The 20186-nt window shown below is 25.6% G+C and overlaps 4 protein-coding genes across 4 annotated transcripts in view; 2 read left to right on the forward strand and 2 right to left on the reverse strand.

The window, feature by feature from the left end:
• Positions 1-1004: 1004 nt before the first annotated feature.
• On the reverse strand, positions 1005-1747 carry LOC122506654 (histone H1C-like). The gene has a single exon (XM_043618963.1). It carries the CDS (start codon positions 1682-1684, stop codon positions 1064-1066), a length of 621 nt encoding a protein of 206 aa, XP_043474898.1. The 5' UTR covers positions 1685-1747; the 3' UTR covers positions 1005-1063.
• A 2260-nt stretch (positions 1748-4007) lies between these two features.
• Positions 4008-4516, reverse strand: LOC122506677 (histone H3). Its single transcript, XM_043618996.1, has one exon. The coding sequence runs from the start codon at positions 4460-4462 to the stop codon at positions 4052-4054; it is 411 nt and encodes a 136-aa protein (XP_043474931.1). The 5' UTR covers positions 4463-4516; the 3' UTR covers positions 4008-4051.
• Positions 4517-4563: 47 nt separating this feature from the next.
• Positions 4564-5092, forward strand: LOC122506716 (histone H4). Its single transcript, XM_043619035.1, has one exon. The coding sequence runs from the start codon at positions 4719-4721 to the stop codon at positions 5028-5030; it is 312 nt and encodes a 103-aa protein (XP_043474970.1). The 5' UTR covers positions 4564-4718; the 3' UTR covers positions 5031-5092.
• A 1189-nt stretch (positions 5093-6281) lies between these two features.
• Positions 6282-20186, forward strand: part of LOC122506638 (TBC1 domain family member 9) — a 32043-nt gene continuing 18138 nt past the window's right edge. The window contains exons 1-10 of the mRNA XM_043618944.1: positions 6282-6409; positions 7206-7372; positions 7440-7616; positions 7718-7814; positions 10622-10811; positions 11060-11136; positions 11215-11271; positions 14225-14429; positions 14676-14875; positions 18522-19015. Coding sequence (XP_043474879.1) covers positions 6366-6409; positions 7206-7372; positions 7440-7616; positions 7718-7814; positions 10622-10811; positions 11060-11136; positions 11215-11271; positions 14225-14429; positions 14676-14875; positions 18522-19015 — 1708 coding nt within the window. The 5' untranslated portion in view covers positions 6282-6365. The remainder of the gene's footprint in view (positions 6410-7205; positions 7373-7439; positions 7617-7717; positions 7815-10621; positions 10812-11059; positions 11137-11214; positions 11272-14224; positions 14430-14675; positions 14876-18521; positions 19016-20186) is intronic.

Raw genomic sequence — 20186 nt, forward strand, 5'->3', positions numbered from 1 at the left:
TATGAATGTTTACAGAAAATGGGTCGTAAAATTTATGAATTTGAATAATTTCTAAAAATTGCAATTATAGCCCTTCCTGAATTCAATTATTTTTTTTACAATTTTCAACTAAACTTCATCTCTGATTCATTTAATCTAGAATTCAATTATTCAAATACAAAAAGTCAATTTTTTATAATAATTGTAATTATATAAATATAATAGTTTTTCAATTTTGAATAATTTCTAAACAATTAAAATTTCCTAAAATTTTTTAAAAATAATTCAATTTTTGAAAAATATGAATAAAAATGATCAAATTTTTAAAGAATTTTAATTATAAACAGAACCATGATTTCTCAAAAATTTTATCTAGGCCTTCACATTGATAGAAAACTGCTATGGAACAAACACACATGCGAAATGAAGAAAATTGGTCTTGCTGCCATCTCAAATCTGAAGCCACTTCTGCAAAATCCTCACTTAGACTTGAACTGCAAAAGACTTATTCTCACATCTATCATCAGGCCTGCCGTGACCTACTGTATCACAACTTGGGGTGCACAGCAGCTAAAGTCCACATCGACAAAATTCAAGTAATCCAAAACAAAGGATGATCACTAATGCTCCATGGTTCGTCACAAATGAACAAAGTCGAAGATTGCCGACCAAGTGCTCGGCGCCCTCGTCTAATTGAAATATTGGACGTGGACCCCTTTTAAAAAATTATTTAACTCGCCAATCCTCAAGGACTCAACCAACTTCAATGTGAGACAACAAGGGTAAAGATGCATCCGCATCAACCTAATTTGTACATTAGAGATCACAGACGGACAGACCATGATATTTGACATATTCAACATAAGGACATAATACTTTTTTGCATTCTTTGTGTTATAATCGATATGAAAAACGAAATTTAAGATTGCAAAAACTTTAAAATAAATTATCTTCAACTTCATAAATGGAGATACCATTCTGAATAATTATGTTTGAGACAAAGAAAATTCTTTCGTAAAAAGTAATTGGTGGCCCTGAAAAGGGCCGTTTGTTTTCAATCATCCACTATCAACTTCTTTTCACTTTACTTCTTGGCAACCCTCTTTGCCGCGGGCTTCCTCGCCTTGGGTGCCGCAGCTTTCTTGGGCGAAGCTTTGGCCGCCTTCTTGGGAGCAGCCTTGGTCACCTTGGGTTTGGCGGTGGTGGACTTGGCCTTCGGTGGCTTGGCCGCAACCTTCGGGGTCTTCTTCTTCTCGGCGACGGCTTTCTTGGTCTTGGCTGCCACGGCCTTCTTCGGAGAAGCTGCTTTCTTGGCCTTTGGTGCTGCAGCAGCTTTGGGATTGGCGGCAGTCTTGGTCTTGGGCTTGGCTTTGGCCTTGCCCTCGGCCTTGGCGACGTTCAACTTGAAGGACCCTGCAGCGCCCTTGCCCTTGGTCTGGATCAGAGCCTTGCTGGCGACTGCAGCCTTCAGGTACTTTCTGATGAAGGGAGCCTGCTTCTCGACATCGACTTTGTAGGTGGCAGCGATGTACTTCTTGATGGCTTGGAGCGAAGAGCCGCCTCTCTCCTTCAAAGTGGCGATGGCCGCGTTCACCATCTCCGACGCTGGCGGGTGACTGGCCTTGGCGCGGGGCTTCTGCGCCTTGGCTGCTTTCTTCGGAGTTGCCACTGCAGGTGCAGCTGGGGATTCTACCTTGTCTGCCATTTTAGTAAAGTGGTTTTCGAAAAACTACAAAAAATGTTCAATAACTTGGAGATGCTTTCAACTCAAGCGTTCAAACAGTAATAAACACATTTCCCTGCGCTCGTCGACATAGTAAAACGCACGGACGGTGAAGAAAGACCCCAGCGCTCGTTGGCTTTCTCTCGTTTGAATTCTCGGTAACTTGGGTACACTATTCAAAATTTAGTTTAATTTTTTGATATTTATTTGTTCTTCCCCAGTTGCAAATAGATTAAATTTGAATTATACGATTATTCTAGTTTTTTAATATTAAGAAAAACATAACACTTTCATTGTGTTTTTCGGTAAAAATGAGCAATTTTCAAGACTCTGCTTTTAGTGATCATTCTCAACAAGTTCAGAAAATTATAAAAAAACAAGTAAACAAATTGAATTGTTTGAAAATTAACCTTCAAATTTAATGCTCTATTTATCTCCCTTTCTGAAAAGAAAACTTAGTTTACTTTGAGTGATAAATTGATGGAGGTACGGTTGCTTCATTTTGGGTATGAGTTCTTACTTTCAGCACATAATGCAGTGGGATAGAGTGCATTGTCTAGATCAATAATAAAAAATTTTTAATAATTTTTCAACATTATTTATGTATAATTTAAAAAATGCTTAGAATTTTTTACTGAGTCATAGAAATTTACTTTGAATGATTAATTTTAAAAAAGTCAAATATATGTTTTCGTGACGTATAACCTTATTATCATTTTTTCACTTTTTTGTATACCTGTTCTATGCTTGGAAAAAGTTCAAATTTTTTTTTAGTTTTTATACTTTGTACAATTAAAAAAAGTAGGTAAAAACCTTCCATTTATTATTTGAATGTTCAATAATTTTATAAATTTGTAAAAGAATAACTTTTATATTTAAAATAATTATGGCGACGGGCCAGTATAATATTTCACCAAGTTGAAGTCCACAAGGTTGTAGCTATTTATTATTTAAATTACTTTTTATATTTTATTTTTACTTTATCTCAGGGGTTCGTGGATTGCAAATTTTGAGCAAAAAGAAAAAAAAATAAAGACAAAATTAAATTCTGAACAAAATTACAAATTTTATTATATCGTTAGATTTTTGTGGATCGAAAATTACAAATTGATTTTTGATTTTTGTTCAATCATAAAAAAGGACACAGCTGATTTTACGGACAAACACACACATATATACTTTCGCTCCAAATCAAATAACTTGACGTTCCAAATTTTACAAATATTTTATTTTTAATTGAGTCTTGGACTTATCTTGTTTATGGCTAATTGGTGATGAGCAGCAAGCACGGAACCGGGAGAAATGGTTGACTTTTCCTTTCGTCGTTTACACAGAAATAATTAGCGGCACACCGCCTTCGTCTGGTGAATATGTTTTATGTCAAAAAAAAATAGAGGTCCGCCCTCTTCTCTCCCTATCCGCATTAAAGCCTTCGTACACCCACACCGAAACTATATAATATTTGAATGCAACATTATTAAACAACATTATTAAAAGCATTCTTTTATTTCACATTTATTTCGTAAATTGATACTCACCCCGTATCGGGTTTCTGCCTTCACCTCCAAGCACTCAAGCGAAAGTGATCACTCGAACGTTCTCTACTCTTATTCTCAAATTCGAATTTAGGCGAGAACGTCCGAGTGATCCCGAATTTTTTCATTACATATTTGAATAATCACACAAATTCTCACATATAAAATCCGTTACAAGGTTGATCAAAGAAAAAAATTGTTCACAAAGAAAATTAATTATAAATAACGCAGCCATATCGCCACAAAAATATTTATAAAAATAAATTCATGTTTATATTTTGATGATAATTGTTTTACATTTAATTTATAAACAATATTTAAATGTATTGAATAGATTTCTTTTGTTGATCAACGTCGTGGACTTCAACTTCATTATTTCAAGCCATATGATTTTACGCTGTTTATATATTTTCTAATATTATTGACAATGTAAATTACGTTTTACATCATGGAAATTTAGAAAGTAAAGAAATAGTTAATAAATTTGCTACTTGAATCCTAAATTGTGGAAAGAATTCAAATTTCAATTTTTCTTATTCAATTGTTTTTTATCTTTTATTTCATTGTTCTGAACAATTAGTCGTATTGATTAAATAATTTTTAGCTTTTTCAAAGAATAAAATTACTAAAAGATAAAAAAAAAGTTGAAGAATATTGTCTTTTCTCAAGTTGACTTTTGTCTATAAAATACCATAAGAACAATAAGGTATACTTTAATTTGTAGGACTACTTTAGAGAATCAAAAATATTTCAACGTAATAAAATGTGTTGGCCCTGAAAAGGGCCGATTGAGTTTTGAGAGTGGTAGGGAAATTTAAGCACGTTCTCCTCGGATGCGACGGGCCAACTGGATGTCCTTTGGCATGATGGTGACTCTCTTGGCGTGGATGGCGCACAAGTTGGTGTCTTCGAAGAGACCGACGAGGTAGGCCTCGCTGGCCTCCTGGAGGGCCATCACGGCGGAGCTCTGGAAGCGCAGGTCGGTCTTGAAGTCCTGAGCGATTTCACGGACCAAGCGTTGGAAGGGCAGTTTGCGGATGAGGAGCTCGGTGCTCTTCTGGTAGCGACGGATTTCACGGAGAGCGACGGTTCCGGGCCTATAGCGATGGGGCTTCTTCACTCCACCGGTTGCAGGCGCGCTCTTTCTCGCGGCCTTGGTGGCGAGTTGCTTCCTTGGTGCTTTACCACCGGTGGATTTGCGCGCGGTTTGCTTGGTACGAGCCATTGCTTAGAAGTTCAGAGTACGAGGGACAACTGAAAAATGGTTTTGGCGATATGAACGCACATATTTATAGGTTTGAGATTCTCCTGCACCGGTTAGTCAACGGGAAGGGGAAACTATCATCCTGATTGGTCGGTCAGATTGTGGAGGGGCGCAGTGTAACTCCAGAGGGAATAAAACAGCGCACTTTCGCCGGCTTAGCATCATTCCGAGTTTGTTCTCTGTTCTGTTTTGAACGTAAACTTTATTCTCTGCAAAAATGACTGGTCGTGGAAAGGGAGGAAAGGGATTGGGAAAAGGAGGAGCAAAACGCCATCGTAAAGTGTTGCGTGATAACATCCAAGGCATCACCAAGCCCGCCATCCGTCGTCTGGCTCGTCGTGGTGGAGTGAAGCGTATCTCAGGATTGATTTACGAAGAGACCCGTGGTGTCTTGAAAGTGTTCCTTGAGAACGTGATCCGTGACGCCGTCACTTACACAGAACACGCCAAGAGGAAGACCGTCACCGCCATGGACGTCGTCTATGCCCTCAAGCGTCAAGGCCGCACCCTGTACGGTTTCGGCGGTTAAATTCATCCATCATCATCATCATCAAAAAACAAACAATCGGCCCTTTTCAGGGCCACTAAATAGTTTTACGTTGGAATTTTTTTAGAAAGCATACTCACCTTATGCAATTAAAGAAATGCATTTTCAACTCGTACATTTCTATTGCATTTTAAAAATGGTTATAGAAGTTATTAGATTTGTGTAAATTTTTCATTTTGTTTATTTTATAATTTTTATTTCTTTTTTGTTTATCAGTTTTTGTATTAAAGGAGTCAAAAGAAATATTTCTTTTTTTATAATGATTCATATGCGGGGAACATTGTAATGGAATATTATACCTAGTTTTGCTTCAAACCTAACCTAAACGTATAAAATCAATAGAAATTATTCTTTGCTTTTATCAAAAATATATTTAAAATTTTTGTTTTAATGAAATTCTACTTTTTTAAAATAGTTTACATGTGTTCAGAGTTTTTATATCCGGAATGATAAATACCGTCTCTCTCCAATTTACACATGAATTTTTCTATACATTAGTCATCAGAACCTTTCACCTTGATAAGGCTATTTTAAATGTTATAAAGCATTCTCCATCTCTGGTTTATGGTTTTCTCTAATTTTTTAGCGAAATGCATATTTTCGGAATCTGAATAATTTATTTTAGTGTGCAACATATTTTTGGATTAGTCCATATGTATGATAAAATTTGTCGTCAAAGTGACTTTAAAACAAAATTACTTTTCCATTCCATTTTAGTAGATGCAAAGAAAAAATAATGAAACACAAGTTTTTAACTTATATTGTTTATTATTTTTCGTTTAATAAAATTTTAGTCATTTGTTCAATGATACAGATCGGTTCTGCAGTTATATATTTTGTTAGGGTACTAAAACCCTTATTCACATTACAAGCATACGTTTAGATACTTGTATTTTGATCCAATAATTATAATTAAATTTATCATATTCAAAATGTTATATTACAGTAAAAACAATTAGCATCATGAAACATTCTTTAATAATCAATTAAAATAGAAATCTACTTTTTTATTATAAAATATCACCATCTAGTGTTAGGACTCTAGAATCTAGAGACTTTTACATTTCCCTATTTGCCACACCTGCAGTTAAGACTTCACAATCGCGACAATCGCCAAGGGTCATAAAAACCTATTGTGAGAGAAAATTTCTTTCTGCATTTACATTGACTCCTAAAATAGTTGTCGATGATTTTTGAAGAAAAATAATAAAATAAAGGGACTGGAGGAATTTACTTGAAATCATTTTCTCAACATACCTGAAGTGTCATGTATTGTCAGTGATCTTGCCATATGCACTGGATCATTTGGAGACCAGAATGTGGGTGAAGCCAGAGGAAGTTCTGCTTGCCAATGCTTTCTGGTAAAATTTATTTACTTTTGTTGTTTGCATATTTATTTTATTTTAGAGAGAAAAACCGAACTTTACTCTCTAATGTTGATGGTTAAAAAACTAAAATGAGACGTTAAAGAGTAGGAAAAAGTATAATCATTATTAAATTCGCTTTTAGTCGCGTGTGATAATCTACGTACTTGATGGTATATAATATTTTTGTTTTCATTCCTATTGCAATTTTTTGTTTTGTTCATTTGTTTTTATTGACTATCTTCCTCGTTTATCTGCAATTAGTCAGAAATTAGTTCACGTGATTTTGTTATCTTCAATAATTCCCAATAATTCCAGAGCATTATTTCCTTTCCAATAATTCGTCAGAGCGTTAATTAAAGATTTTTTATTTTATTTTTTAAATCTGACGGACAGTCGAAACAAAAGTTAGTCCAATGTCATAATTTCTTGACGACAAATTAAATTTTTAATTAATTTTGCTAGAAGGGTACATTTGAATAAAAAGTACAATTTTTTTGTCAATAGGAAATTAAAAAATTAAAAGTTGCATTTGAATAAAAATTACAATTCTTTGTCAATAACAAATAATTTGTTAAATTAAAATATTTATCGTTAAATTTTAGGTTATGTTTACGAAACTCGTTTCTTATTCACCAAAAATTGTAATTTTTGTTCAAATACAACTTTAAATTGTTCGAAATGTTGAAAATTTAAGTCCGAAACGAATTTAAAATAATGTAGTAGAATTCATTAAGTTTACCAATAATGTTATCAATAAAAACCGATAATTACATATTTGTAAATGATTTAGGGTAACCGAACAGGAAAGTGTCTATTTTGTTCTGCAGCGGCGAAAGGGTCATGGAAAAACGAAGGGACTCACGTCAATTTTGGTGGGAACATTGGACAGTGTTTTCGATACAAAACCACCTCCTTTCCGAATTCTTCATCAAACACCGTCTTCCGAAGTTTATTGGGGTAAAAAAAATTTAACTAAATTATAAAAATCGAACCCGAATAATTTTTTCTTTTCTTTGCTTTTTAGTGGTCGCATGTTCCTTGACGAGGGATGAAATTGTACAAGACTGGAAATGGCTTCATGAAAATTTAATGGACACTTTAAAATCTTTCGAAAATAGCGAAGATGACATAACGGATTTTGTATGTTGTAAAATTCAGTCGATTATTGCAAATAAAGTGCCAGATTGTCAATTTGCTGATGGTAAACACATTCGATTCAACTTTATTAGTTTTATACTCAACGTATATTCAATTTTAATTTTGTAATAAAAAAATAATTAATTTTTTTCTTTTATTCCACAGAAGATGATCCACAAACATTTAAGACAGTTTCATTTAAATTCCATCGGCTTTTTAATCTTCCAGTTGACGATAAACTTGTAAATTATTATTCATGCAGGTGAGTTAAAATCATAATATCTATAATAATACGCGAATAAGTATAATTCAATTATTATCTAAAATTTTAACTAAGATTCATTTTTAAATCAAAATTTTTTAATAAAAAATTGTACGAAAATTCCATTGTTTAAATAAAAAAATAATGAATTTATTTAATAATTGAATGTTTCTGAAAATTGAATTCTCATGGTTGCCACACAACCTGGAAAACCTGGAAAACCTGGAAATAGCATGGAATTTGAAAAAGAGTATGGAAAACCTGGAAATAGCATGGAATTTGAACAAATTTCTGGAATTTTTTTTTTTGGTTAGTGAAAGATATTAAGAAAAATTCCATTCAACATGTTATTTTTTTTAAAAATGTTAACATACAATTTTCCTTTTCCATGTTATCTTCTCTTTAAATTAATTTAATTTTTCTTTTTAATTATTGACTAAAACTGTGAAAAATGTTGTTAAGATTGTTCTAAAAAAAGGAATTTATATCTTTATTAGTATTACGATTGTCAAAATTTTTTGATACTAGTTGTTTTTTGTTCAAGATTTTGAACAACGTTTAAAGATAAAAATTATTTAATTTAGAATTGACTTGAATGTTCTAATTATGACTGATTCTTCTGAATTTATGCAATAACTAAAATAATTTCATCTCCAAAGTCTTTTTAACATTTCTCCAATAGGAATTTTATAAGAAAACTAAATTTTTATGGTTTTTTTTCAAATTCTTAGAAATTTTTTAAAAATAGTGCCAGAAAATACAATGTTTTTTCTATCATTATGTGTATTTTAAAAATTTTTGGACCTCCGTTTTATATGTGATAAAAATGTTTAAATTTTGTCTTCAATTTAAGTTAAAATTACATCATGATGATTAATGATGTTTTTATACATTAAAAATATTCTAAAAAAAATTTTAATGCACATTAAAATAAAGTTAAAGATCTGATGTTTAATTTTTGTATATATATTATTTATAAAAAGGAGGAATATTATTGCTTTTATAAATATTCAAATTTTACTTATCGGCCCTAGTAAAATTCAAAGAAGAAAGACTTTAATATTTTCAAATTAATTTTGCGCAATTTAAATTCTTACTCTTGAGTATGAAATAAAGTAGTTTCAATAAAAAAAACCATATAATTTAAAAAAAATAAATTAAAAAATCGAATATCAAAAGTAGCACTTTCAGAAAAATTACCCTTATATAGGTAAGTGAGTATTATTGTCTCACTTTGACATAAAAATGCCTGTGATTTTAACTGTTTAAGGGGGCATTAATTTATAACTACATAATAATGAATATTGTTAACACTGTTTTGTAAAATACTTGTTTTTTCATCACAAATAATTCCTAAATTTTAACCTGGAATTTTTAATATTTTTGACCTGGAAAACCTGGAAAAAGCCTGGAATTTTGAAATCTAGATTTTGTGGCAACCATGAATTTCTCACAAAAACTTTTATCGACAAACTTTTAATATTAATTGAATTGATTTTTTAGAAAAAAGTTTATACAAATTCTATTTTAAATAATTGAATTACTTAATAATAATTATTTATTAATTCCTGTAAAATTATTATTACTTATGAAAATAATTGAATATTTTCGTAGAATTTTGTTAAATTTTTTTTTTAAATAATTGAATTCTTTTGGGAAATTTTATTAAAATAGTGTAGATATTGAAAATCATTGAATTGAAAACAATTTTTGAAAATTATTGAAACTTTGCATAGAATTTTATTAAAATTTTGGAAAATAATTGAATTTTGGAGAAGAATTTTGCTATTTATAAAGATAATTGAAATCTTGAGGAAGTAAAAAAAGTTTTCAAAATAATTGAATTTCAGCGAAAAATTTTATTGCTTTTGAAAATAATTGAATTCTCGTGATGAATATTGTTATTTATGAAAATAATTGAAGTTTGGAAAGAATTTTATTGAAATAACTGAAAATAATTGAATTTATGACAAGAATTTCGTTATTTATCAAGATAATTGAATTCTTTCGAAGAATTGCGTTAAAAATTTTTGAAATAATTCAGCAGATTTGAAATTAAAAATTTTCAAAAAAATTAGTTGAACATAATTGTTAATTAAAAATATTAAAAATTCAGATTTTCAATGATTTTAATTTGAAACTTCTTTGAAATTCAATTATTTCTAATAATTTCTATTATTTGTTACTTCTCCAAAATTTAATTTCTTTTACAGTTTGTAACTAAAATTTTTCTATAAATTGATTATTTTTCACAACTAACTAAATATTTATTAAAAAATTCAACTAATTTTAGATGAATTTAAATTATTAAAATTTACCAAAATTCTAATTTCTTTAGAATTTTTAATATAGATTCATTTAAAATTGAAATTTTCTAAAATTTCCAATGGAAACCTATTGAAGTTGATCTATTTATGAAAATTGTAAACGCAACTCTTTTAAAATTCAACTAATTTCGAAATATTTAAGTAAAATTATTCATTAAATAATTTATAGGTAATAATTTTATGATATAGTTCTATTCAAGAATTAAGTTCTTTAGAAAGAAATTATTGTCAGAAATAGAAAAATTTGAATGGTTTTGAATTAGAATTCGTGGTAATTTCAAAGTTTTAAGACAAACAGAAAAGAGGCAAAAATTCAGAATTTTGTTATGAATCCTATGAAAATTTAATTTTTTTACAGTACTTTTAATAAAATTCCCTGACTTTCCTCTGAATTCACTAATTTCCCTAATTTTGTGGCAACCTTGAATAATAATAAAAAAATAATTTTTCTAATGTAAATTCTATTCGGATAATTTTTAGTTATTGGAAATCACGATTACCAAGGCAAGGATGGCTTTATTTGTCAGTGCATCATATGTGCTTTTACGCTTATATATTGGCGAAAGAAACAAAATTAATCATCAGATGGGCGGATATCGTTGAGTTGAATAAAACAAATTCGCTCGTATTTCCTGATAGCATTCGTGTTGTAACACGAGATTCCAAAGAGGTACGGAAAAATTAGAAAATCACTGAATTTTCGAAAAAGAAAAAGGTTTTTTCGGAAAAAGTTAAAAAAAAATGTCAATAATTAACAGAAAAAGTTTAACAAAAAGAAATTTGATTTTAAAAGCAGTTATGAGAAGAAGTTAATAATAATATTTAAAATGAATTTTATGCGCTATAATTAAATAAATCTTAAAGCAATACAATATATAAACAATAATAAAATATGACTAACTAAGAATATTTTTGCAGCATTATTTTTCCATGTTTTTACATAAATCAGAAACGTATTCTTTAATGGAACAATTGACGAATATCGCAATGAAACGGTGAGACACTTTTGTTTACATATTACTTAATTAATATTTATAAAATATGTCACTATTATAATTCATTATTTTTTTCAGACTCATTGATGAGAAAAGTGGTTTTAATCAAGACAGAGAACTTCTAAATAAATTAAGGTACTTTCGATTCAATTATTATTTTTAAGAATTTAAAACTAAAATTCTTCGATTATTTTTTGAAATTTTCCAAAAAGTTCTTTGACAATTTTCAAATTCATTTCTTTACAATATTCAATCTTACGAAATTTCAATTATTCGTAAATTCTTTAATTAAATAAATATTAGAAAATAGAAACTAAAAATAATATTAAAAAAACTCAATTAAACTTTTTCATAAAAATTAATTACAAAATTCAATTCTTTTTTAAAATTCACGCTCTATTGCATTTAATATTCAATTATTATCTAAAATTTTAACTGAAATTTATTTTTATGAAATGAAAATCAATTTTTATTAGAAAATTCTACTAGAATTCAATTATTTAAATACAAATTTAAATGCAAAAATGCAAATAAATAATTTATTGAATAATTGAACGTTTCTTAAAATTCAATTCCCAAAAAAATCGTTATAAAGAAATTTTCAAATAATTGAATTCTATCAACGAATTTTAATAAAATTTTTAAGAATAATTACATTTTTCGAGAAATTCGATTAAAAATGTATTAAAAATAAATAAAATAATTGAAATTCTGCATCGAATTTTATTGTTCATGAAAATAATTGAATTCTTGCGAAGAATTTTATTAAAATTTTCAAAATAAAGAAAATTCTTGTAAAAAATTAACAGGAATTCAATTATTTTTTAAAATTTTAATAAAATTCTTGGCATAAATTAAAAATAACAAAATTCTTAGCAGATCTTCAATTACTTTCAGAAATTTTAATACAATTTTTCGCAAGACTTTAAATATTTTAGTAAAATAAATAAAAATCTTTGCAAAGATTCAATTATTTTCAAAAGTCTTAATAAAAAATTCTTCGCAAGAATTCAATTATTTTCAAAAATATCAGAATTTTAGCAGAAATTCAAACATTTTAAAAAGTTTTGATAAACCTTTTTTTTGGTAGAAATTCAATTATTTTTAAGACAATTTAAAAAAAATGTCTCAATAAAATTCAATTATCTTTAAAATTTTAATGAAATTCTTCGAAAGAATTCAATTATTGTAATCTAAGATTTTAACTCAAATCTATTTTTAAATCAATGTTTATGAGATAATTCTACCAGAATTCAATTATTTAAATACAAAAATAAATAATTTATTGAATAATTGAATGTTTCTTGGAATTCAATTCCTATTAAAAATGTTATCAACATATTTTTAAATAATTAAATTCTTTGGACGAATTTTAATAAAATTTTTAAGAATTTTTTCGAGGAATTCGATTAAAATTCTATTGAAAATAATTGAATTCCTAAAAAGAATTTTATTATTTACGAAAATAATTGAATCCCCGTAATAATTTTATTATTTATGAGAATAGTTGAATGATGGCGAAGAAATTTATAAAAAAAAATTTGTTATTAATGAATTCTTGTGAAATTTTTATTATTTTTTGAAAATAATTAAAAGTTTTTGTAGAATTTTATAAAAATTTTTTTTTGAAATAATTAAATTCTTTTGGTAAATTTTATGAAAATAGTAGATATTGAGCAATATTTAATTTTTGCGAAGAACATTATTACTTTTGAAAATAATTGAAATTTTGCAATGGATTTTATTAAGATTTTTGAAAATAATTGTATTTTGTCGAAGAATTTTTCTATTTATTTATAAAGATAATTGAGATGTTGACCATTTTTTTTTTTAGATTTTTTGAAAATAATTGAATTTCGAAGAAGAATTTTAATATTTCTAAAGATAATTGAAATTTTGACGAGAATTGTTAAAAAATTTTGAAAATAATTGAATTTCTGCGAAGAATTTTCTTGCTTTTGAAAATAATTGAAATTTTGCAATGGATTTTATTAAAATTGGTGAAAATAATTGAATTTTATTACTTTAGAAAATAATTGAATTCGTGTGATAAATATTGTTAATTATGAAAATAATTGACATTTTGTAATGAATTTTAATAAAATTTTTGAAAATAATTGAATTTTGTCTAATAAATTCAATTCTTTTTAAACATTTTAATAAAACTTTTTGCAATAATTCAATTTCTTTCCTAAATAAAAAAATTCTTCTCAGGAATTCAATTATTTTTGAAAATTTTAATAACATTCTTAGCAACTATTCAAATAATTTTCAGAAATAATAAAATTCATCTAAGGATTTTAATTACTTTTAGTACTATTTGAAATTAATTAATTGAATAATGTTATTATTCTTAAAAATTTGATTTCAATTCCTCGAAAAAAGCAATTATTTAAAACAACGTGTTTTTAAAATTCTTTGAAAGAATTCAATTATTTACGAAAATATTAGAATCTTTTACAGGAATTCAATTCTTTTCAAATATTTTAATAAAATTGTTTGTAAGAAATCAATTATTTTAAATACAATTTTAATTAAATTTTTTTGAAATAATTTAATTATTCTTTGAGATTTTAATAAAATTCTTCCCAAGAATTCAATTATTTACGTATAAATAATTCTTCGAATGAATTCAATTATTAAAGATAAATAACAAAATTTTTCCCGAAAATTTAATTTTTTTTTAAGGCATTTTAATAAAATTCTTTGCAAAATTCAATTATTTTCATAAATAACATTATTTATCACAAGAATTCAATTATTTAAAAAAAAAAATTTCTTGGAAATTCAATTATTTTAGAAAAATCTAATAAAATCCTTCGTAAGAATTCATTTAATTCTTTTCATGAATGATACAAATTTCTTAGGAATTTAATTATTTAAATTATAATTTGCATAAAATTAGTCGAAAAAAAAAATTATTTAAAAAAATGTTATAAAATTCTTTTCAAGAATTAAATTATTTTTATAAATATTTAAATTCTTTCAAGAATAATAAAATTCGTTGTAGAAAATCCTGTTAAAATATCTTAGGTAGAGAGAATAAGAGAGTTTATACTTATACGAAATTTTTTTTTATTTATGTCAGCAAAAATGTGCCTAAAAAGCCATCATTCCTGAAGAGGGACCTGGACGCGAGGGCCCACTCCGAGGCCTATAGATTGCAATTCAGATTGCCGGGAAACGAGAAATTGGACGGATGTGTAGACGCTACTTTATGGACACCCTACAACAAGAGACACGTCTGGGGCAAAATATTTCTATCCCAAAATTATTTTTGCTTCGAAAGTAGAGTGAGTTAATTTCTTTTATACATTGCTAAGATATAATTATTTAATCTATTATCCTGGGTTTCGAGCCCCAGAAGAATTAGTCCCCCATTTTTTCATAGTTTTAAATTTATTTTTCAATAATTATTTAATTTAAAATTGTTACTTCTTTTATAATTATTTGATTGTATATATAAAGAAAGTAGAAAAGTTGAAGCTTATAATTTACGCCGCATTTGTATTAAATTTTATAATAAAATTTCCGTATAGGTAAAACGAGAAGTGAGTTTGGTGATTCCATTAAGAGACGTGAAACGAACAGAAACTGCCGACAATCAATCATCAAATACGTCAGTGGACAAATCAATTCTCATCACGACAAATTCCAATTCATTTCTATTTTCGCAAATTCTTGACAGGGATTTTGTCATGCAAAAGATTCGAGAGTTACTTGGAAAAACGTGTCAGCCGTAAGTTTTTATTTCATTGTTCTTTATATTCCCTTATATTTTGTTTATCTTACTTTCAAACTTTTTAATCACTGCAGGCTTTGCACTCGATAATTAATTTTGAAAAAGTAGTAAAAAAAAAAAACAATTGAAAAATTAAATTTGACGACTAGAAAAAAAACACGTTTTAAACACGATTCACAAAAATTTGATTCTGCATTTTATTTCCACTTTTTTGTTTCAAATTTCATCAAAAATTTTTACATTTTTTCTTATACTGATAATAACTTCGATTGTAAATTTTTATAAAATTCAATAATTTTCTAAATTTAATTTAAAATTCTTAAAAAATACGATTATACATTATTAAAAATAATTTTTAAAAGTATAAAAAAAAATTCTTGAAAACATATAAAATTTATTTTATAATAAAATAATTTTTAAATTAAATTCTTTGAAAATGTAACAGAAACGAAAGTATAAAAATTTCGATAAAATTTCACAAAAGAATTCAATTATTTAAAAGAAAATATTATTAAAATACTTCACAAGAATTCAATTATTTTCAAAAGTAATAAAATTCTTTGCAGAAATTTAATTATGGTAAAGAATTAGTAAAAAAATTCTCGGCAAAATTTCAATTATCTTTATAAATAATAAAATTTTTCTAAGAAATTCAATTATTTTCAAAAAATTTAATAAAATTCTTTGCCAATTTTCTCAATTCAATGATTTTTAATATCTACTACTTTAATAAAATTTCCCAAAAGAATTCAATTATTTAAAAATAATTTTAATATAATTCTATGCAAATATTTAATTAATTTCATAAATAATAAAAATTTTATAGAAATTCAATTATTTTTGAAAATTTTAATAAAATTCTTTGCAACTATTCAATTATTTTCAGAAATAATAAAATTTATCGCAGGATTTCAATTATTTTTAATGCAATTTTAATCAAATTTCTTGAAAAATGTAATTATTTCTTAAAAAATTTATTATAATTCTTCAAAAGAATTCAATTCTAAAAAAAATTCAATTTTTCAATTAATTATTTATTTTTCTATTTAAATAATTGAATTCTCGTAGAATTTTTTAATAAAAATGTATTTAGAAACAAATTAATTTCAGTTAAAATTTTAAATAATAAGTGAATATTAAACTTTCTAAATTTGAATTTGCAAAAATATTTACATACTAATTTGAATTAGTGACTGACTTCTTGCTTTTGAAAGCAAATTGTAGTGCAAAAAAAAAACTTAAAATTTTCTGCTGAAATTCAGTTATTATGAAATTTTTTTAAAATCCTCAAGATTTCAATTATTTTCATACATAGCCAAATTCATCTCTAAAATTCAATTATTTTTTAAAATTTTAATAAAATTCTTTGCAAAAATTTCAGTTATTTTCAAAAAATTTTCTCAATTCAATCATTTTCAATATCTGTTATTTTAAAAAAATTTTCTAAAAGTATTCAATTATTTAAAAAAAAAGTTTTAATGAAATTTTACATAAACATTCAATTATTTTCATAAGTAATAATAATTTTACAGGAATTAATAAATAATTATTATTAAATAATTCAATTATTTAAAATAGAATTTGTATACATTTTTTATAAAAAATCAATTCATTAAAAATTTTTTGTACAATTATTCGCAATAAATCATTTTTTTCATAAATATTAAAATTATTTTTAGGGATTCAATAATTTTTATAAATATTAAAATTATTTTTAAAGATTAAATTATTTTCATAAATAATAAAATTGATACCAGAATCAAAACTTTCAATTATCTTTAAAAATAATAAAATTCTTCTCTAAAATTCAATTACTTAACAAAAATTTTCTCAATTCAATGAATTTTAATATCTATTATTTCAATAAAGTTTTTCAAAAGAATTCAATTAATTAAAAAAAATTTTAATAAAATTTTGGACACGGATTCAATTATTTTCATAATCAATAAAATTCTTTTTAGAAATTCAATATTATTGTCATAAATAATAAAACTCATCGTAGAATTTCAATTATTTTTAATACAATTTTAATCAAATTCCTCGAAAAATATTTTATTAAAATTCGTGGAAAGAATTTAATTAGTATTAAAAATTTGTGGATAATAGTTTTTATGAGAATTCAATTTTCAGAAACATTCAATTATTCAATAAATTCATTATTTTTTTATTTTATTTTTTTATTTTATTATTTTTTATTTTAGTTAAAATTTTAGAAAATAATTGAAACATTATAACATCACTTTTTAAAAATACTTTAATTTTGAAAAGGTTTCAAATGAAAATCTTTGAAAATCTGAATTTTTCATACTTTTATAACTAACAATTCAAAAAAATTTCAATTATCTTTAAAATTTTTTAAAATTTTTCTCCTAAATTCAATTATTTTCATAAATTTTAATAAATATCTTGGCGAAATTCAAATTATTCTCAAAAAGTTTCCTGAATTCAATGATTTTCAATATTTACTATTTTAATGAAATGTTGAAATAGAGTTCAATTATTAACCTAAAAAAAAAATTTAATAAAATTGTACTCAAACATTTAATTATTTTCATAAATAATAAAACTCATCGTAGAATTTCAATTATTTGTAATACAATTTTAATCCGATTTCTCGAAAAATGTAATAATTGTTCTTTAAAATTTCATTCAAATTCGTCTAAAGATTTCAATTATTTAAGAATTTGTTGATAAAATTCTTTATATAAATTAAATTTTAAGAAACATTCAATATTATTCAATAACTTATTTTTGTATTTAAATAATTGAATTCTCGTAGAATTTTCTAATAAAAATTGATTTTCATTTCATAAAAATGAATTCCAGTTAAAATTTTAGATTATAATTGAATTTTTGAGAAGTTACTAATAATTGAATTTTGTAAAGGTTTCAAATTAAAATCTTTAAAAATCTGAATTCTTCATACTTTTAATTAAAATTTCTGTGTAATTAATTTTTTTCAAAAGTCGAAATTTTTTTTTGTAATTATTTCAAATTTTTATTTTCTAATGTATATTTAATTGAAGGATTTCCGAATAGTCGAAATTTCACGTAAAATTGAAATATAAACAAATGGATTTAAAAATTGAAAGAAGATTTGAAAAAAAGAAGAACTTTTTCAAAAGTTATTAAAAATAATAATTGATTTATAGAAAAATTTATTTAAAAATTGTAGAAAATAATAATTGAATAGAAATGATGAAAATAATTTTGAAGAAGTTACAGTAACAATATTTTTATAATATAAAATAATTTTTTTTTTCATTTCTGTTATATTTTAATTAAATTATAAAACATAAAGATAAGGATCACTCTGAGTCTTCGACTCGGAGTTAGGTATCGATATCTTCATGTTTTATAATAATAAATATTCTTAGAAGTTGTTGAATTTCAAAAAGTTTGAGATAAATGAATTTGAAATTTTTGAAAATCTTAATTTTATCGGAAAATAATAATGAATTTATTTAAAAACGAATTTTTCTGTGTTTAAATTTTTAGAGTAAATCAGAATATTCTTTAGAGTCAGGGAAAAAAGTAAGAATATTGTCTGAAAATAAGGAAAAAAGTCAGAAGAAAAGAAAATAAAATTTTTTTGGCAACCCTGATTGATGATGAAAATTTACAATAATGATTTTTGTTCTAGTGTTGCTACTGTGCTGGTGAAAGCAACAACGTCATCAAGTGGCTGCGCAGTGACGGTCGAAGAGATGCCGGTGGAAATATGGACTTGTCAGCCACCACTGATGACGCTTTTTAAGGCGCCATTGAGTGCAGAAGCTACGATCAAGCAACAGGCAAAGGAGAAACAGTGGGAGCTTCATTTCGCCGAATATGGACGAGGAGTGACAATATACCGGACCGTGGAGACGGCGAAACTCGTGATACAGGGCGTACCACAGGCTCTTCGTGGCGAAGTCTGGCTAACGTTCTCAGGTGCAATTAATGAAATGGCGATGAATCCAGGACTCTATAAATCACTCGTGGATCAATCGCTCGGCAAATCATGCCAGGCGAATGACGAAATCGAACGCGATCTGCACAGATCACTGCCCGAACATCCTGCCTTTCAATCGGACACTGGTATCAGCGCTTTGCGGCGGGTACTCTCGGCGTATGCCTGGAGGAATCCTCAAATCGGTAAACTTCGCAATCGTTTCTTTCATTCTTTCATTCATTCACTTTTTCTGTCCCTTACACTCTGAAGTTGTCTTCTATTTATATTTTTGTTTTTGTTATCTTTAGATAAATTGTATATTATAATATTACTAGAAAATTTTACGCGCGGAACGTGATATTCAATTTATTATTGTTATGCAAATTACAAATATTTTTAATCTTCAAAAATAAATTTTTTAAATAATTTCATAATCAAAATTTAAAAAATTCACTTATTATAAGTACAAAATTAATTATTACTGTTCATATTTTCTAAAATTTTAATAAATCTTTCGAAAAAATTCAATTATTTTAATAAAAATAATAAAATTCTTCACAAGAATTAAATTATTTTTAATCAAATTTAAATAAAATTACATGAAAGAATTTAATTATTTTCAAAAATTTCCATAAAATGCAATTTCAACAAGTATTTAAAATTCTCTAAAAATAATTAAATTATTCTCAAAATATTTTTAAAAAATTTTATATAAAAATTAAATTACTTTCAATGCAATTTTTAAATACATTCATCAAAAAAATTGAAAGAATTCAATTACATATTTTCAAAAAAGTAATAAAATTCTTGTGAAGAATTCAATGATTTTGAATATACATATAATTTTAATAAAATTCTTTAAAGAAATTCCATTATTTTCGAAAAAATTTCATTATTTTCAAATATTTCTATAAAATTCTTCATAACAATTGAATTATTTCTTAAAATTTTTAAAAATCCTCGCGAAACATTTTAATTATTTTTTATAATTAGTACAATCTTTCTAAACAATATTCAATTATTTTTTTCAATAGTAAAATCTTTACAAAAATCCAATGATTTTTTTAAATCAATTTTAATTAAATTCCTCGGATGAATTCAAATATTTTTAAATATTTCCATAAATTTCAATTATGTCTAAAAATTTTAATAAATTCTTCCAAACAATTTTTATAAATATTAGTAAAATTCTCCGCAAGAATTCAATTCACTTTTAATAAAATTCTTCTTCATAAAATTCAAATGCTTTCAAAATTTTCAATTAAAATTATTAAAGAAACTCCATTAGTTTAAAAAAAAATTCAAAGGAATTCTTCAAAAGAATTTAATTAGGATTTTAAAAAATTTTAATAAAATTCTTTGTGAGAATTCAGT

This window comes from Leptopilina heterotoma, unplaced genomic scaffold, assembly GCF_015476425.1.
Source record: "Leptopilina heterotoma isolate Lh14 unplaced genomic scaffold, ASM1547642v1 Lhet_43, whole genome shotgun sequence".
NCBI classification, from domain to species: domain Eukaryota; kingdom Metazoa; phylum Arthropoda; class Insecta; order Hymenoptera; family Figitidae; genus Leptopilina; species Leptopilina heterotoma.

Bases quoted from the DNA above. Each gene is read 5' to 3' on its own strand.
- LOC122506654 (XM_043618963.1), bottom strand. From the start codon at position 1,684: ATGGCAGACAAGGTAGAATCCCCAGCTGCACCTGCAGTGGCAACTCCG.
- LOC122506677 (XM_043618996.1), bottom strand. From the start codon at position 4,462: ATGGCTCGTACCAAGCAAACCGCGCGCAAATCCACCGGTGGTAAAGCA.
- LOC122506716 (XM_043619035.1), top strand. From the start codon at position 4,719: ATGACTGGTCGTGGAAAGGGAGGAAAGGGATTGGGAAAAGGAGGAGCA.